Source organism: Aulonocara stuartgranti (assembly GCF_965226115.1).
Source record: "Aulonocara stuartgranti genome assembly, chromosome: 20".
Classification (NCBI taxonomy): domain Eukaryota; kingdom Metazoa; phylum Chordata; class Actinopteri; order Cichliformes; family Cichlidae; genus Aulonocara; species Aulonocara stuartgranti.
The window spans coordinates 6,317,503-6,334,415 of NC_138956.1; the positions used below are offsets into that span (position 1 = coordinate 6,317,503).

Below are 16,913 nucleotides of genomic sequence, written 5' to 3' on the forward strand. Positions count from 1 at the left end.
ATTGACAACAATGTTCCTCATTATATCTTACCAGCTGGACACAAATTGTAACATGAACCATTAGTTTGTTCAGTCCCCTCAGTGTGACTCTGTCCACAGGAAATCAGTGCAAGTATCAGTGGGAAGACCTGAAACAAAGGAGGTTTGAAGATCTGAGGTAAACTGTTGAGGAAACAGGACTGACATTTTTCATTAAAACAGCCACAAAGAGACAGCAAGAGTATCATAGAAATATATAAAAATGCATCGAAATACCACACAAATCAGGGCTGAAAAAAACTGTAGTGAAGCTAAAAGTATTAGCCATTTAAGTCGTCGTCCAGACAGAACACATAAGATGAAGTTTGTTAGTTTCCCTCCCCATACTTTCCTAAATACGACCATCAGAGGGTTGGGAGCATAGACTCTGTCACATTCAGGAAAGTATTTCAGAAACCTCTTTCTAAAGCTGGTCTCCTTACAGAGCTCCTTCACACATTTTTTTTCTGGCTCACAGGTTCGATGGAAAAATCAGATCATAATAAAGAAGACAGAGAAAGGTGTTGTAAACAAGTGAAATAAATCCCAATCAGGCCCCGCAGAAAAGAGGACAGTTTATAACAGCGCTGGATGATTTACAATTTTGACAGATCTCTTTTCATGACAGTTGGTCTAATAAATTTTTTAAGCAGCATAAATCAATAAAATCAATAAAAAGATAATCAATAAAAAAAATATAAACTTACCAAGATAAGGTCCATGTTGTGTGAGCAGGCAGTGTGGAAATTAAATAACCAAGTTTCACTGGAATTCCTTCACTCAGTTTGAAACAGCAATGTAGTTCTCGCCCAAAGTGAACAGCAGCAGGAAGAATTCTCACTTCAACTGATATGCAGGTTTCCTTTAGAGCTGACTCAAATAAAACATTTAAGGAAGGCTTTGTTTGTGAGTGTGCGATTGTGTGTCACGGTTTCAGTTCTTTGGAATCTCCAGAGAAGTGGTGCAGGAAACAGGAAACTGACATCATGTAAACACTAACTCCTTACATGCAGACTCCTGCACAATAACATTGTAACACTACAGAATTTCTGCAGTACTGGTATGGACAAGGGTGGCCTGGATGCCTGCCTTAAAGTTTTAGCCAGAACAATGCACAGTAATACATCAAATTCCGACTTTATGGAAAAATGTGATCAGTTAAATGCTGATACAGATTAGAGGATTCAAAATCTACCAAGAAGCTGTATTGCTGTGAAAAGCAGCCTAACTCGACTTGCTGACTTTGGACAACATCCCTGACATTACATGTACTGAAGGTCATGATGAAACTTGAACACCAGCATTCTTGGAATTCATTTAAGATTTCGACATATCCTTTTACTCCATTGGCAGTGTGTTTGGGATCATTGGAATGTGGAAAAAATAAGTTGTTGCCAATCACATGCTTTTTAGATCATATTCCACAATGGATCAAAATTTTATGTTATTTTTCTGTGTTCGTATTTCCGTCACTTTGGGCTGCGTGAAATGCAGCTCCAAACCATGAAGGTGCCTCTACTGTGTTTTACAGATGGCTGTAAAGGAGTGACAAACATTTGTACCTCACTCCTGACTCCCAGACATATTGAAAACAATTTTAAGCTGAAGTTTCAAGTTTGGATTCATCGCTCCATTAGACCTTTTGGGGACGATTGTCAGTATAGTTCTTGTGTAATTTATCATACATCAGGCTTTTCTCCTTGTTCATCTTTCTTAAAAATGGCTTATTGGCAACCTTTCACTGACTATTTCTGAAGAGGCTTCAGTAAACAGTAAGTATATGAAATACCTGAAGGGCCAGATGCCTCTCTCAGTTCCTGCATCAGGACCTTTTCCTATTCAAAAACATTTTATCTATGAAAATTCCTTTTGTGTTTGTTTTCTTGCAGCTGGCTGCTAGTAACAAAGTTCCTGAAGACATCATTTCAGATCGGTTCTATGTAATATGCCTGTTATGTGTAGACACAACACTGACTCATCCCTTGAGTTACAGGCCTATTTAAGGCTTAAGTGATTCATAGGTCAGTGTTAAGTGTTAAGTGGATTCAAAAAATGACCATGAAAATTCCAGGGTACAAGTTAAAAGAGCTGCATCTGATGACTTGAGAGTTATAATAGGGTTACAGACACAGAGTACACCAGAAATGAACTGGGAGCCAAACCACTGAGAGCTCCACTAACTAATAGAAGGACTTTAAAAGGCAGTTCTCTGTTGAACTGGAAACCAGTTCAAACTTCAATCCAGTGACTTAAATATTATCGTAATATTTTCAAACTTCCACGTATGCTGCATTCTGAAGAAGATGAAGTCCACGTCTGTGAAGGTTCTCAATCAGTTCTCGGTCAATCTTTCAAGGATGCCAATGTTCACATTTTGGACAGAGAGGACAGATGGTTTGAAAGAGTGAAAGAAGCCATTTATGTCCACTGTGAGCGACCATCTTTGAGGCGGTGGTTTACGACACCAACTGTCTGCCATCTATAGTCCAGTTTTGAGATCCTTTCCCAGATGCCTTAAAGCCCACTCACACCCTGGGCCATCTGACCCCAGGAAATACATGATAGGGTGGGGCTAGGTTTCACAATGAGCTCACCTGAAACCCTGGCTGATTGTGACCCACACCCATTTTCACACCTTGGCTCATGTGATTAGGTAGAGGATCATCAGGGGGTCCTTTTTCCCTCCTTGGGGGGATACCCCCACGGGGTTTAAATCTGGGACTCTCCACCATTTTACCCTAGAACTGAAGAAGCTTCTCGGATGAGAGGTGAAACGTCTTCAAGCAACTTAAAGAAGTCCAGACGCTTTTCTTTCCAAGCTCCTTAGACTTCAAATAAAATCAGCTCCTTAGACCAAGATGAAGTCCACCTACTGATAATTTGGATAATCCAGCAAGTAGAGCATTACAGTAGTCTAACCTGCTCGATATGAACGCTTTTGCACATTTCTCAATTTGCAATAGGAATTTTCAAGCTTCTGATATATTTTTATGTTGTGGAAAGGAGCTCTGGTGACCTCATTAATATAATTATCAAAACTGACATCACTGAACAAAATAATGCCAAGGGTCCTGACTTTCTTTCATGTGTGATAAATATGAACACATTTTCTTTATCTGACTTTTTGGAACAACACGAAATACTTTCATCTTGTCTCTGTTCAGTTCGACAAAATCAGAAGTTACTGTCATCAGTGCAGCTTATTAAATTTTAAATAGAGATTAGCTCATCAGATGAAAATGACAGATAAAAAACTGTGTTTCATCTTCATTATGATAACAACAAGCAGGGTAGTGTAAAGGTTAAATACTAAGGGACCGAGGACAAATCCTTGAGGAACCCCTAATTGAATTTTTGTTTCTGCAGATTTCAAACTACCAAGTAAAACATTAAAACTTCTACACTTAGGGTTTGATGAGAATCTGACCTGATAAACCAACTGAATCATAAAGGCTTTGAATTAAAATGTTATCAACACTGTTGAAGGAAGCAGAGAGGTCTAAGACTGAAACACTCAGTGAATCACTGTTGGTTTTTAGGTCATTGATGACTTTAGTAAGAAACATTTCCATGCTATGATGGGTTCGGAAAACAGACTGGTACCTTACTTACTTATTTACTACAAGAGTAAGTAAGTACTGTTTATTTACAATGTGCCTTTCGCAGACAAGTGGTAACAAAGCCCTGTACAAAAATTGGAATAAAGTAAATGATAAAATGAAATGCCATAAAGCACAATACAAATACATGTTAACATGCTATTAACTAATACCCTGTAATATTAGAAATTTTACTGTGGAAGAAAGTAGGAAAATTGTTACATTTTCCTGCTTTTGTTACATTAGATTGTTTTCTGATTTTGTAAATATTTCACAGCTGGATGAGAATAAATGATTGTTAACTAGAAGATATAGGATTATCTGGCTAACTGTATTTCACTGTAGTAGCAAAGAAGTGCATTTTTAAATATATACTTTGTTTTCTTTGTGTATTTTTTAACAATCTTTTCCTTTTTTAGTGTTTCTCTTAAGGTGCTTTGGGTGGACCGCCTATAATAACAGTTCTGACAGGGCAGCAAATATGACTGTTTTTTTTTCTTTTTCTTTTTTTAAGAAATGGCATCAGAGAAAAACTGCTCATCGCCTCACCACATGATGACAGCACCGCTAATGTGTGCACTTTGAAAATTCACTAACGCATGTATCGGCCCTGCTTGCGTTGACGTAGCTTCTGCTGAGATGCTGTTAAACGCGAATAAAGTGGGTCGTGGTATGAAAATACAAAAGCAACATTTAGCACAATATTTCCCCTCTCGACTGCACTGTGCTGAGCCTTGCAGCAGCAGCAGCACCCAGAAGTGAACAAAGCGACCCGGAAGCGGTGGTCCGACCGGAGGCAGAAAGAACATCAACCTTTTATATTATAGCTGTACTCGCAAGACAATATCTGCAATCAGGACACAAGGTATTTGTGCATGTCTTTACATGTTTCCGTTGCTGTGCATTTCTCTAATGAGCGGTAGCCTCTCGGTGCGTGCATTAGCACGAAAATGCAATTTCTCTGCTTTGATTCGTCCAAAAGTTACAGAATGTAGAAAAAAGCAGCCCTTAAAAAAGTGAATTTTGCTTAAGATGGCACAGAGTCTGTCGGGAGATGAGGCGCTGTGCACCGGTTCCGATTTTGACCTTAACGAATCGCTACGGTTATTTTTAATCGGCACTGATGAATCAAGCTTGTCCGTTTCCGTGCTGTGTGTGTGTGTGTGTGTGTGTATGTGTTTTTTTCCTCCTTGCAGGGCATGGTTGTTGTAGGAAGTGTCAGTTTTTTTAAGAGGTGGGGAGGCCGGGCTATTCAAACCTGCAATTCGCCGTAAACAATCATTCATGCCTCCGACATGATAAACACACCTTTGTGTTGGTCTCCGGCCGCTTCTCATTCCAAACACCCGCCACACGACAACATGTTCATGCTCCTAAAAAATTTGGGGTCTGCAGAATATGGCGTCCCGCCTTATAAAAATAAGGCTGCCATTTTTGTTTCTCTTTTGTCTGGAAATGTTTTAAGAAAACTGTCTGAGAATGTGTCGAGTCGCACCGGGGAGGATCGATCCGGACAATCCTCCGTCGGTGCGAGTCCGGAGCTGCTCCCAGACAGCCGACACGTCCGAAAAAGTCAAAGAACTTCAAGTTTTGTTTTGTCTTGTTTTTTCACGGCGGTTTTTGTGGAAAAATTACAAAAGCGACGTCCACTTATTTGCAGGAATTCAGACAAAAGGAGCAGAGGGGCATCAAGCCCGAGCTAAACGGCGCAGGATCATGCTGATGTGGGTTTTTTTTTTTTTTTTTTTTTTTTTTTTAGAAGTGAAGGCATATTGTAGGTGGCATTTAGATGGCAGAGCTGCGTGGATTTGTGTCACTTTTACTCTGTAGGCCTGATTTACACACATCGACTTCTAAGCGTGAGCTGACATCTAGCGAGTTTTTACACTGTTACATAAAAAAAAATCGTATTTACCTTTTTAATTAAACTTCTTTTTCAGCTATCTTAAAGCATTTATTTCATTTTATTTTTCAACAAAATAAGAGCCCTAGCTCTAAACTACTGTCTTCCACACTTTCCCCCTGCCTTTCAAAGCCTGTCTTAAAGGTGGGCAGATCGATTGATAGTATTGACACCAGCGCTGGTATTGGTATAGGATCGATACTAGAGCCACGTGATCGATACTTTATTTATAGCTTCTAAGTTTAGCATGTAGCCCACTGCATTGTGTGAAATAGTGGAAATTTTTTAAAGGAAAAAATATACATCCAGTATAAAAAATATCTGAACACTTTTGCATTAACTATTTATAGTTTGTAGTATATTTAAACAACAGAAATTGACCCAAAGTGGTTTAGATGATCATTGATGATGATTCACCTGCATAAGCCTTCTTTTATAGGGTAAAAGTATAGGTATCTGTACCTGTATTTACTTGGTATCGGATCAGTACCAAAATTTTTAATATCGCAGAGCACTTGCGGTCATGATCAGACTCAGGTCTTCTATATGAAACCGTTTCAAGGTCAGCTGTTACACATCTTAACTTAACATGAGGGTCATTCAATTGTCCCCACAGTTTTGTTTTGTTTTGTTTTTTCAAACAATCACAATAAACGAACAAAGTGAATTTATCCATCAAAAGCAGCAGATTTAGAAGCCACTCGTTTAATGCTTACTACATTTGTGCCTGTGGTGCAAACAGTCCGGAGAAGTAAATGCAGCAAATTCTCTGCAACTTTAACCGTCTAAACAGCTGATACGTGGCGTTAACTGAGTACCAGAAATGGTTCTCGACACCTTAAAGTGACATCAAAGTGGATGCAGAGCTATGTGGATGCGAATGTGATCAGCACAAGGCCTGAAAGAAAATTCAAGCATGACATATGAAACTAGCCACATGCAGCGTGTGGTTAAGGTGTCAGATTTTTCAGCTTCACAGTTTAAGCCTGCCTGTTTGTAAGCATTAACTTACTCTACGTGCAGTTTTAACAACAGTGCTCTGTAAGGGAGCACTTCATTATGTGCATCTTTGAAAAGCGACTAAAATAAATGTCACACACTTCAGGATGGCAGAGCCTCGGTTTAACAACCCATACTTCTGGCCGCCGCCTCCGTCCATGCCAGGCCAGGTAAGTCCGCTCAGCATGTAATTACTGTGATGTTTCCACCTTCCACTGCCATTTGTTTCCATGTGTGAATGTCTTTTCAGCCTTTCAGCACCAGTCCATCACTGTTACGCCTAGAACCGCTCGCAGTTTGTTCTCGCAGATAAGGGGGGTGCCTCAGACTCCTTGGAGTTCGTGGGTACACACGCAGTCCTAATTGATCTCAAGCAGGCCGGACCAAAGAAGCGCAAGTGCTTCCTGAAAACGTTTGCATTACAAACTAGATAGCAGCAGACCGACTAAATGTAGTCGGTCTGCTGCTGTTACAAAGGAATACTGCTGTTATAACTCAAAGTCAACAGTATGATGACTTCAGCCCCCCCCCCCCCCTAGCTTGGATGAAGTTGCTAGTTCAGACAACCACTTTTAGGACACAATCCATTCTTAACAACATTACAAACGCAGTGCTTTGTGCTGTAAAATACAGTGAATGTCCAGAATTGATGCTCCTCCTCCATGAGTGGGCTGGATTAAAGCGTTTGGTGGGCGTTACTTTAGCTCACCTCTGTCATAGGTAAAAACTAATCATGTGCTGATCAGTGTTTTCTGTCCTGCAATATGTTTTGATGGCATGAATGACATTCACACAAGGCGGCTGTTTTCTGTTGAGCATGACCCGTTAACCCTTTCAGCTGGATAACCTGGTCCTCATTAACAAGATCAAGGAGCAGCTGATGGCTGAGAAGATTAGACCCCTGCACCTGCCACCTACCTCCACCCATTCTCAGCAGCTGCTGGTTCCCACCTCGTCCCCGGACGGTAGCGCTCAGCACGGCATGCAGGTTCCAAAGCCTCAGCCGCAACAGGTTCCGGGCCACCACCCACAGCCGCAGGGCTCTGGACAGCCGGACATCGCCCTGCACGCTCGTCCCGCCTCCAGTTCTGGACCGGGTACGTTCTTCTGAAATAGTGTTAAATATGTCCAAGTGCTGCCAACTTGTCTCAAACTGTCATGGTGGCCTGGTGAGTTTAAGGTGATAATATACAGATTGTGAAGGTAGAGGCCAAATAAAAATCCATAATGAAAAGTGAGTGATGCCTGCACAGCTACTCCAAAACCCACAGTTGCAAATTTATCTTATTTACAGAAACGTGGAAACGGTTTAAAATGATACCCAGCCCTAGAGTAACCTTAATTAACATCAAGTTATTGATGTAATAATTGCTACAGATAGGCCTGGTTTTCTTAAATCAAAACATTTTTAATGTTATTCTCCAGTTTTGCAGGCTAATAGTTGATGTAATGAATTCGTAGACGTGGCGTAGAATCAGGCCTGCGCGGATTACGAGACATTTTACTGACTGACACACCATCACCTTATAAATTCCAGATGGAAATATGGATGACAAGTCAGCGGTGAAGGCCAAAGGATTATGGGAGGACTGGCAAATGAGACACCTTAGTGAGCAAACTGGCCGGGTCAACCATCGCTCAGGTACAGCCGTCACGCCATCTGTGAAGCTTGTAGGAGAAATGCAGCAAGGCAGCCAGCCTCTGGTGTGATAATATAAAGATAACTGTCATGGAAAATTGACACACACATGGTGTTTACTGTGCGGTACACTGGTATGGTTCTGTAGAGTGTGGTGTTGAATTAGTCATACCTGCTAATGCAGTTTTTGTTCCAACCTTCTCAGGTCTGGCCCCCTCATCTCGACCCGACAGCCACAGCACCTCAGACGCCCTGACCCCGACGACTCCGACCTCCAGCAGCCAGAACCGCTTGGGTGGCGCCCCCTCTGTGAACATCATCTCTGGACTGGCTAGTGGCCCTGGCATTGACCACATGAAGGCCGGAGGCCTGGCAGGACTGTTGGGCCCCCCGCCAAAGGCACCTCGGGGAAGAAAGAAGATCAAAGCCGAAAACACATCTGGTCCTCTGCTGGTGGTGCCCTACCCCATCCTGGCTGATCAAGGATGTGTCACCGTTGCACCCAAAGAGGGCAAAACCTACAGGTTGGATTCAGAAAGCTGCTCCTATTGTTTTCAGGGTTTTTTTCTGTGCTGATCTTGCAAAGTAAATTGACAGCTTTACGAGGTCTGCAAGCATTGATAGGTATTTTCCTGAGAGAACTTTGAGAATGAGAGAAGCGCTCTATACTGAGGCTTAATATGAGCACAGCTTTCACCTGAGTAGACAACGGGTTTACTAAAAAAAAGATCGGTCAAACATACTCCAAAGGACTGAACCCAAAAGAGTCTGAGCACTGGTTGCAATGAGGTAAAGCTAACGGATGGAAGATGTGAACTTGGGTTGACCCTCCCAGAACATCCAGGAGGATGAGTTGGTGTTGGGGAGGAGAGGAGGGTTTGTTTAATAGCAGGTCAGAAAGGCAAGGTGGAAAAAAACCTCCCATGATAGTTAAACAACAGAGACTGATGGTTGGAGAAAGCATGTAGAAAGATCACTGGACAAATGTAGCAATGCCGAAATTGCTAATAAATTGTCAGCTAATATTGACCTCTTCTTGCTACCTGGGAAAACTTTTGATATTTTTTCTTATTTTATGTTAGTTTATGATAACCAGGACTTTCCAGAGGCTGCAATGAAAGCCAGCTGACAGGTTCGGCAATTTCTCATTAGTGTTCAGATTTTAAGCTTTTATGACAAATAATTAAAAGTTCAATTTTTTTTATTGTGAGAAAAAACCCCATTTAAGTCAGTCAGCTGGAAGTTTTAGATAATGAGGCTAGTGGCTCCATAGTGTAGTGGTTAACACACCCACCTCAAACACTCTTTTGGAGATTACATCATGGTTGTTCAGTGTAAATAAAATCAGCGAAATCAGATATGCAGAGGTACCTGCTGTGGGAATTCTTTGTGAATGAAGGAGCAGTCAAAAGTGGCTTTTTTCTTAAATTGTAAGGTTAGCAATGCTGGTGTTGTTGGATTTTTTAAAATCATGTGTTACTACTTAGTTAATCAACTATAGTTGATTTTCAGTTTTCGTTGCTACTTTTGACATAAAGTGTGATTAAGACTTGATGATTTTCTTAAATTATTGTTAAAATTATTAAAGTGGTCTGCGTACTGGGGTGGGGAAAAAACTGATGTTATGCTACGTTTTCTATTTAGTTGTAGGCAGGCGGATTTTAATCCCTCAAAATTGTTTTGATCTGATCTATTTTGTTTCTTCTTGTCCCCAAGATGCAAAGTCTGCCCACTTACCTTCTTAACCAAGTCAGAGATGCAGATTCATTCCAAGTCCCACACAGAGGCCAAACCGCACAAGTGTCCCCACTGCTCCAAGACGTTCGCCAACGCCTCTTACCTGTCCCAGCACTTGCGCATTCACCTGGGGATCAAACCCTACCACTGCTCCTACTGCGAGAACTCGTTCCGTCAGCTGTCACACCTGCAGCAGCATACCAGGTTGGTCAAACTGTGAACATGAAGCGTGAGAAATCAAGTTGATCTCAGCTGCCTCTGTGGCTCTACTGTTGCCCATTTCAAATCTGATTGGTGGTCACACATTACTAATATTTAATGTTTAGAATTTACCTGAATACCTGTCATCCCCTTTACAGCTATATCTGTTTTCTCCTTGCTGGAACTCTTTTTACGTTTCACATATAGACCACGACTGTGACTTATATGCAGTGAAAATCTGCTGCTTTGAATATACTTTGATGTTTCTTTGCAGGAGTTCTCTTGCAGTGGCGTCTGTCATAAAAACATTTTCCCGTCTGCTTCTCTTGCTGCAGAATCCACACCGGCGATAGGCCTTATAAATGCGCCCACCCTGGATGCGAAAAGGCTTTTACCCAGCTGTCTAATCTCCAGGTCAGTCAGAGATTCTTCTTGTGACCTGATCCTGATTAAAAGGTTCAGATGCAGAGCTGCAAATGTTCAAATTACGTGGACTTCTCTACAACCTCTGTCCGTGTTTTCTCTCCCCCACAGTCTCACCAGAGGCAGCACAATAAAGACAAGCCGTATAAATGTCCCAACTGCTACCGTGCCTACTCAGACTCTGCATCGTTGCAGATCCACTTGTCAGCGCATGCCATCAAAAACGCTAAGGCCTACTGCTGTAGCATGTGTGGCCGGGCTTACACCTCAGTAAGTTTTCCACACCTGTTTTTTGCATCAATGACATTTGATAATATTTTTTTCTCTCTTGGACTAGAAGTCGGTGTGTTTCCTGTTTGAGATATTTAACACCTTAGTGTGTCCTTGCTTCTGTTCAAATATTCAAAAAGGACTAAAAGAATATCTTTAAGCTATAGCTGAGGTCCGGAAGCATTATGTTTTCGCATTGTATGTCTGTCCCATCCTGATTAATATAAATATGTGTATTTCATCTACTCCTCAATGCACATCCCTCCAGTTTCCTCTAAACCTGTCCAAATAGGTCATTGGGCTGGCCGTTTCTGTGTGATCATTGTTTTTGATAACATAGTCTTATTTAACTTGTATTGTTCTTACCTTTACATAAGTCCATGGCAGTTTCACTTTTCACTTTAAATTCTTGTAAATGATAGCATTAACTAATGTCCCTCAAGTTGGATTATGCTTTGATTAGTTTTGTTTTAACACTAGGAACTGATGAGCCTCTAGGCATTCAAAAACGTCAGGAAAATGACTCAGCTGTGGACTGACAAAATACTTGGCCAAAATAAGGCTCAAAGATTACATTTTGGTGCTCAGAGGTCAAGGTCACAACCATAAATCATAAATTCATGGACTAATTCTGATAAAATTTTATTCACGTATAGGATACAATGATGACATATCCTTTTCTCTGAAAGCTCAAATGTAGGAACAAGTAAATTGACTGGTATATAGTGCTTTTCCACTCTTAGGGCACTCTTTACTACAGGTGTCATTCACCCAATCATATAGTGTTTTATTGTGTGCCTAAGCCCGTTGTCTAACATTAACATACTCACACGAATATATCAAGGGGAATTCAGGGTTCAGTGTCTTACCCAAGGATACTTTGACATTGACAAATTACTTCTTTTTTTTCTGTACAGCACTTTGGGCAAACTTTCTGTTTTTAAATGTGTTATATAAATAAATTGGATTTGGATGCAAATTGAAGGAGCCGGGGACTGAACCACAGACCTTCTGATTGGAAGATAACTTGCTCTACATCCTGACCAACAGCCGAGAGCTTGTGATTATATTTAGGAGCTTGGAAAGAAAAGCGTCTGGACTTCTTTAAGTTGCTTGAAGATGTGTCACTTCTCATTCGAGAAACTTCTTCAGTTCTAAGAGTCAAATGGTGGAGAGTTCGAGTGAGCTCATTGTGAAACCTGGCCCCACCCTATCATGTGATTTCCTGAGGCCAGATTATATTTGAAGTTTGACTGGGTGTTGAAATGCAGGCACTGATCTTTGATATCCTTTACCAGCTATCTTAAGAGGATCTGGGCAAACATAAAGTTGTGGTCAGAAGTTTTCTTTTCCGGGGTGGAAGGATTGTGCAACATATATCTTTAATATCTTTTAAAATCAAGAATTTGTTGGTTTCCCAGTACAGACCTGTATTTTAGAAGAGAGCTTTATTAATCCATTGGGTAGGTCCCCTCAGGGAAATTATGGTTCCAGCAGCGCACAAGCTAACCTTAAATACAAATAAGAAAAAAATTTGTTTTAAGCGTAGTACAAAGATTTTCAGTAGGGTTGAGGTCAAGGCTTTGGGAAAACCATTCCAGAAGCTACTTTATCCATTCCAAAACCAGCTTTGATATATGTTTGGCATCATTGTCCTGTTGGAACACTCAGCTGTGTCCAAGTTTCAAGCATCCAGCTGTTGATTTGAGGCTGAGTTGAAGAATTTGGAGGTATTTTTTCTTCATTATTCCATAGACTTTGTGCATTGTACAAGTACCAGTGGCAGCAAAACAACCCCAGAGCATGATGCTATCACCGCCATGCTTGACAGCTGGCACTCTGTTCTTAGGTTTAAAAGCCTCACCTTAACTCTTCCACACATTCTTCATGTCATTGTGCCCAGATAGTTCAATTGTTGTTTACCAGCTGCAAATTTTCATTGAGCTTGAAGGCATCAAGTTTAAAGAACGAGCTTCTCTGATTTGAGAGTGCCCGTTTGGGTCTTCTTCCAGACCTTGGCAAGGTAGGGACAGAGCCAAATTATTTGTACTTATGTACAGTTGTTTCAAATGATGATTCTGGACTGCATTTGGTTAGAATTGGCCCATTAAGCCTCTGGAATGGCGTTCCCAAAGACCTTACCTCAACCCTATTGAAAATCTGTGGACTATGCTGAAATGCTGGGTTTGTGCCAGGAAACCAACTCATTTAAATGAACTCTGAGTGTGCAAATATTCAGCCAGCATTATGCCAAAAGGATCTGGTCAAGGAGCAATTTTCCAAGGGAGATTTCATTAAATATTAGTGGGGGTGTGTGTATCCTTTTGACCACAAATGTCAATATCAACTTCAGATGAACTAGTTGGAGTAGAGGCACTTTTAAAATTACTGTAGCAGTAATCTTTATGCCCTTTGTGTGTTTTCCTGTTCTTGTAGGAGACCTATCTTATGAAGCACATGTCCAAACACACGGTGGTGGAGCACCTGGTGAGTCACCAGTCGCCCCAGAGGACAGAGTCCCCCAGCATCCCCATACGCATCTCCCTCATCTGAGCTCCGCGAGCGTTCAGCATCAAGATTCAGAGTCAGCGTTCGGCTGGAGCTTGTGAGGCCCTGCACCCACGGCCATCTACATAAGGCTTACATTAGCATTATGACAGCTGACATGAGCATTCACTGTTAGATTTTGTAAGCAGACTTGCCTCCATCCGTCTCGACACAGGCCGTCTATCATAAAGGAGCACAGCGTTATTTTGTGAATGTAAAAATACAGCCAGATATTGTCCAGGGGATTGAGTGGCAAAGAATGTCTTGCGTCAGATTAAATAAGCACTTTCGTAAGCATCATGTAAACCGCCGGATGCATTGGCCATTAAAAAAATGTTTTAGTTGTCTTGTTTTTGTTTTTATTCTCTTCCATGAAATGGGTTTTCAAAACGTGCCAGATGATATTTGCCCGAATATTGAATTGAAAAAGCAGGGGGGAAAAAGAAAAAGTTTGCTGGGTGTATTCTGGAGACATCCAAAGATAATCTTAAAGCACTTTTAGGCCTTGTGGTTTTGGTCAAATTGTTTCAATCTCGTTGGATGGAAAATGCCAAATGGCATTACTCGTGGCAGCTAAGAGTACCGACTGTGTACAAAAAACAGTCTTTTTTTTTTTTTCAACTGTTTTTTTTTTTTTTTTTGTACAAACACAGGGTCATCAAAATTTAAAGAAAAGCAATCGGTAGATGACAATTGAAATATTTAATGATTGTATTAAGAAGTTGGATAATTGGCTCGTGGAGGCAAAGCAGAGCTCGATGGAAGGGAAGGAAGTTTTTTTTTTTTTTTTTTGTAGTTATTATTTTCAAAAAATGTTCACTCCATATTTAACATTCACCTTTATGGCACCTTTATGATCATAACGTATGATCAAAAAACACTGCTTTTTTTCTGGTGTGTTTCTCGTTCCACTAGTTAGTGCCATATAATGAACTTCGGTGAGGTTTGAAGCGAAAGCAAATCTTGTAAAAGTGTTTGTCCGCTTTCCCTGCTCCATTAAGCTTTGACTTATACTTTCAAAGAATTAAAAGTATATGTTGCACATGTATCAGTGCCAGCTCTACTCTACTCAGCCCACTTTTTCAAAATATGCTTCAGCTTAAATTCATTTTTACTTGAGCAGTAAATTTTAAAGCTAACCATTGGACCAAATGTGAAGTTATTGTACAGCTACTCCAACCCAGTAACTTTTTTTAACCTCTAATAAGCTTTACCTACTTGGAATAAACTGCAGTATGATTCATATTCAATAGGCCTATTTTATGAGTTTACGCAGGGGTGGATCTTCTCCGTTTGTTTTTGTTTCTCTCTCTCTCTCTTTAATATTCTTTTTATTGTACACAGTATTGTTTGTTGTATTTTTACTGTACCTGTAACCTCTGAATGGTACTAATAGGGTACCCTGTATTCTTCAGGGCACTTCAGAAAAGGTGCTACGGCTAGAGGTTACATTTGAGATGGAACTGAGAATAATGTAAAATACATATACAGTATATAGTATGTTTTCAAAAGAATAAAAGCTTATTACTCAAGCCACTGGCCTGAAAACAGACATTTACGCCAACAACAGACCCTGCCTCTTCAACTTGCTCTCTCTCTTTTGAGATAATGGGAAAATGTACATGTTGCTGTACTGTAAAACATGTTACTCATTTATAGTACCTATTTTTAAGTTTTCATAAACATGTTTTCTTTGGGTTTTTGTAAAGGTTTATGTAAGAGCTTACTGTAATTATTTTAGTCTACCTGTATGTTATTAATATTCATGTTTTATATCAGTTATTTACATGTAAGCCTTAACTGTTTTACCATCCCATTTCCATTACTCTGTATTGTGTTCTGCAGTATTCAGTCGTGTAAAACATTTTTTTTTTTTTCCTTCCGCATGGAGTTCCTGAGCTGTAATCTGTATAACTGTTTAACCCACGTTCTCTATGAAATGATATTGCGTAGATTTATTACACTTTTTCCTGTCTTGCATTGTGGTTTCATATACAGTTTCTAGACAACTAAATATGCACAGCCAAGACTGAGAAGTTAAACTAAGGTTATCAGTGTTTAAAAAAGGAGAAAAAAAAGGAAAAAAAGCTTTGTATCTTTACCTTGTTTAATAAACAGACTGTTATAAATCAATCACAGATTCTGTGATTTATTTTTTTTAAGATTCAAGATCCTTTATTTGTCACATGCATAGTTATACGAGTACAACACACAGTGAGATGTGTCCTGACACACTCCTCGACTGTGCAAAAAGAGAGAGAACATTATGTACATTAAGTGAATTAAATAAAATAAAACAATCTGGAAATTTTTAAATTGAAAATCTGAAAATGTACATTGTGTGAGTGGGTGTTAAAGTGTCTAGTGCTGTAGTGAAGCTGAGAAGAATGAGGCTGGGATGTGTCGCTTATGGATGCTGTGCCTGAGGATAGAAGCTCCTCTCGAGCGTCTCTGTTTTTGCCCGGATGGTGCGAAACCTGCCTGATTGCAGAAGTTGGAATAGTTTGTTGCCGGGACAGGACGGGTCCTCCAATATCTGAGCTGCTCTAAACCAGCATCTCCTGGTGTAGATGTCCTGTAGGGAGGGGAGAGCAGCCCTGCAGCAGCGTTCTGCCATGCCTATCACTCTCTGAAGAGCTTTTTGATCCTTAACACAGCTGTTCCCGTACCAGGATGCGATGTTCTGTGTAAGGATGCTCGCCACAGCACCTGCATAGAAAGTCTTGAGGATCACTGGAGAGACCCGGAACTTCCTCAGTTGTCGGAGGTGGTACAGGCCGTGCCTAGCCCTTTTTGGACTGGACCTGAATGTGGGCAGACAATGTCAGGTCTGAGGAGAAGGACCACATCCTCTCCACTGGATAAAAAGTGCCTGCTTTGAAAAGTGACATAAAGGTAATAAAACACACATCATCATTTCTTTAGTTGTTACTTATGCAAAATATGTATTTATTGCCATCTCAAAGTGCTAAGGCACAAGAGCACTGCTAGGGTTAACTTGAACCACTACTGCGTTACTGCTTTCATCTTCATTCCACAAATGTAAACACAAGCAAAACTTCTTATAAAGTGCTCGGTTTAAACTAGCATTACTCAAATATTCCTCAAAAAAAACCATTCACATCATCACTGTGAAATTCACAATGCATGTATAAACAGTAGCTGCAGTTCAAAGAAAAGCCTGCTAATACATACAACATAGGCACCACCCTGGGCACAACTGTAGTGGAATCTCCCTTTCACTATTACTCTTTTTCTTTTTATCGAGAATCATTATGCAGTCATAAAAGAAAAAATGTTTTCACACAATTTAGTAGTGTGTAGTAGCAGCAGCAATAACATGACATAATGGTTTTCTGTATGACGTTATCTGTGTCTAAGATCATTCTGGGGGAATTTCACCCCACTCTTTGCAGCAATGCTTCAGTTCATTGAGGTTTCGTGACGCCAAGCTGAGGTCAGAGGTGAAAGAGCAGACAACAGTAACTCAAAGAATCCACTTGTTACAACCAAGGTATGCAGAAGAGCATCTCTGAATGCACAACGAACCTTGAAGCACATTGGCTACAGCTGCAGA

General features: G+C 40.5%; 2 protein-coding genes across 5 annotated transcripts in view; one reads left to right on the forward strand and one right to left on the reverse strand.

Moving 5' to 3' along the window:
• LOC309696613 (tumor necrosis factor receptor superfamily member 1A) overlaps positions 1-1,084 on the reverse strand; it is a 31,318-nt gene extending 30,234 nt beyond the window's left edge. Inside the window, 2 exon segments of the mRNA XM_082517900.1 lie at positions 32-128; positions 726-1,084. Coding sequence (XP_082374026.1) covers positions 32-128; positions 726-740 — 112 coding nt within the window. The 5' untranslated portion in view covers positions 741-1,084.
• A 2,842-nt stretch (positions 1,085-3,926) lies between these two features.
• znf362b (zinc finger protein 362b) lies at positions 3,927-15,469 on the forward strand. Of its 4 annotated transcripts, none has more exons than XM_082517899.1 (9): positions 3,927-4,482; positions 6,626-6,689; positions 7,385-7,616; positions 8,057-8,161; positions 8,364-8,682; positions 9,875-10,099; positions 10,432-10,510; positions 10,631-10,789; positions 13,226-15,469. In XM_082517899.1, the coding sequence occupies exons 2-9, from the start codon at positions 6,627-6,629 to the stop codon at positions 13,340-13,342; spliced, it is 1,299 nt and encodes a 432-aa protein (XP_082374025.1). In that variant the 5' UTR covers positions 3,927-4,482; position 6,626; the 3' UTR covers positions 13,343-15,469. The 4 variants fall into 4 exon arrangements, with proteins under 4 accessions (XP_082374025.1, XP_082374023.1, XP_082374022.1 ...); XM_082517897.1 differs by having other exon boundaries at positions 3,928-4,482; positions 7,358-7,616; XM_082517896.1 differs by lacking the exon at positions 3,927-4,482 and adding an exon at positions 5,151-5,341 and having other exon boundaries at positions 7,358-7,616.
• Positions 15,470-16,913: the final 1,444 nt, after the last annotated feature.

What these genes read in the sequence shown, in the direction of transcription:
- znf362b (XM_082517896.1), top strand. An exon ending in CCGGGTCAACCATCGCTCAG is followed by an intron (nt 8,162 to 8,363) that starts GTACAGCCGTCA and finishes CAACCTTCTCAG; the next exon opens with GTCTGGCCCCCTCATCTCGA. An exon ending in GTGGCCGGGCTTACACCTCA is followed by an intron (nt 10,790 to 13,225) that starts GTAAGTTTTCCA and finishes CTGTTCTTGTAG; the next exon opens with GAGACCTATCTTATGAAGCA.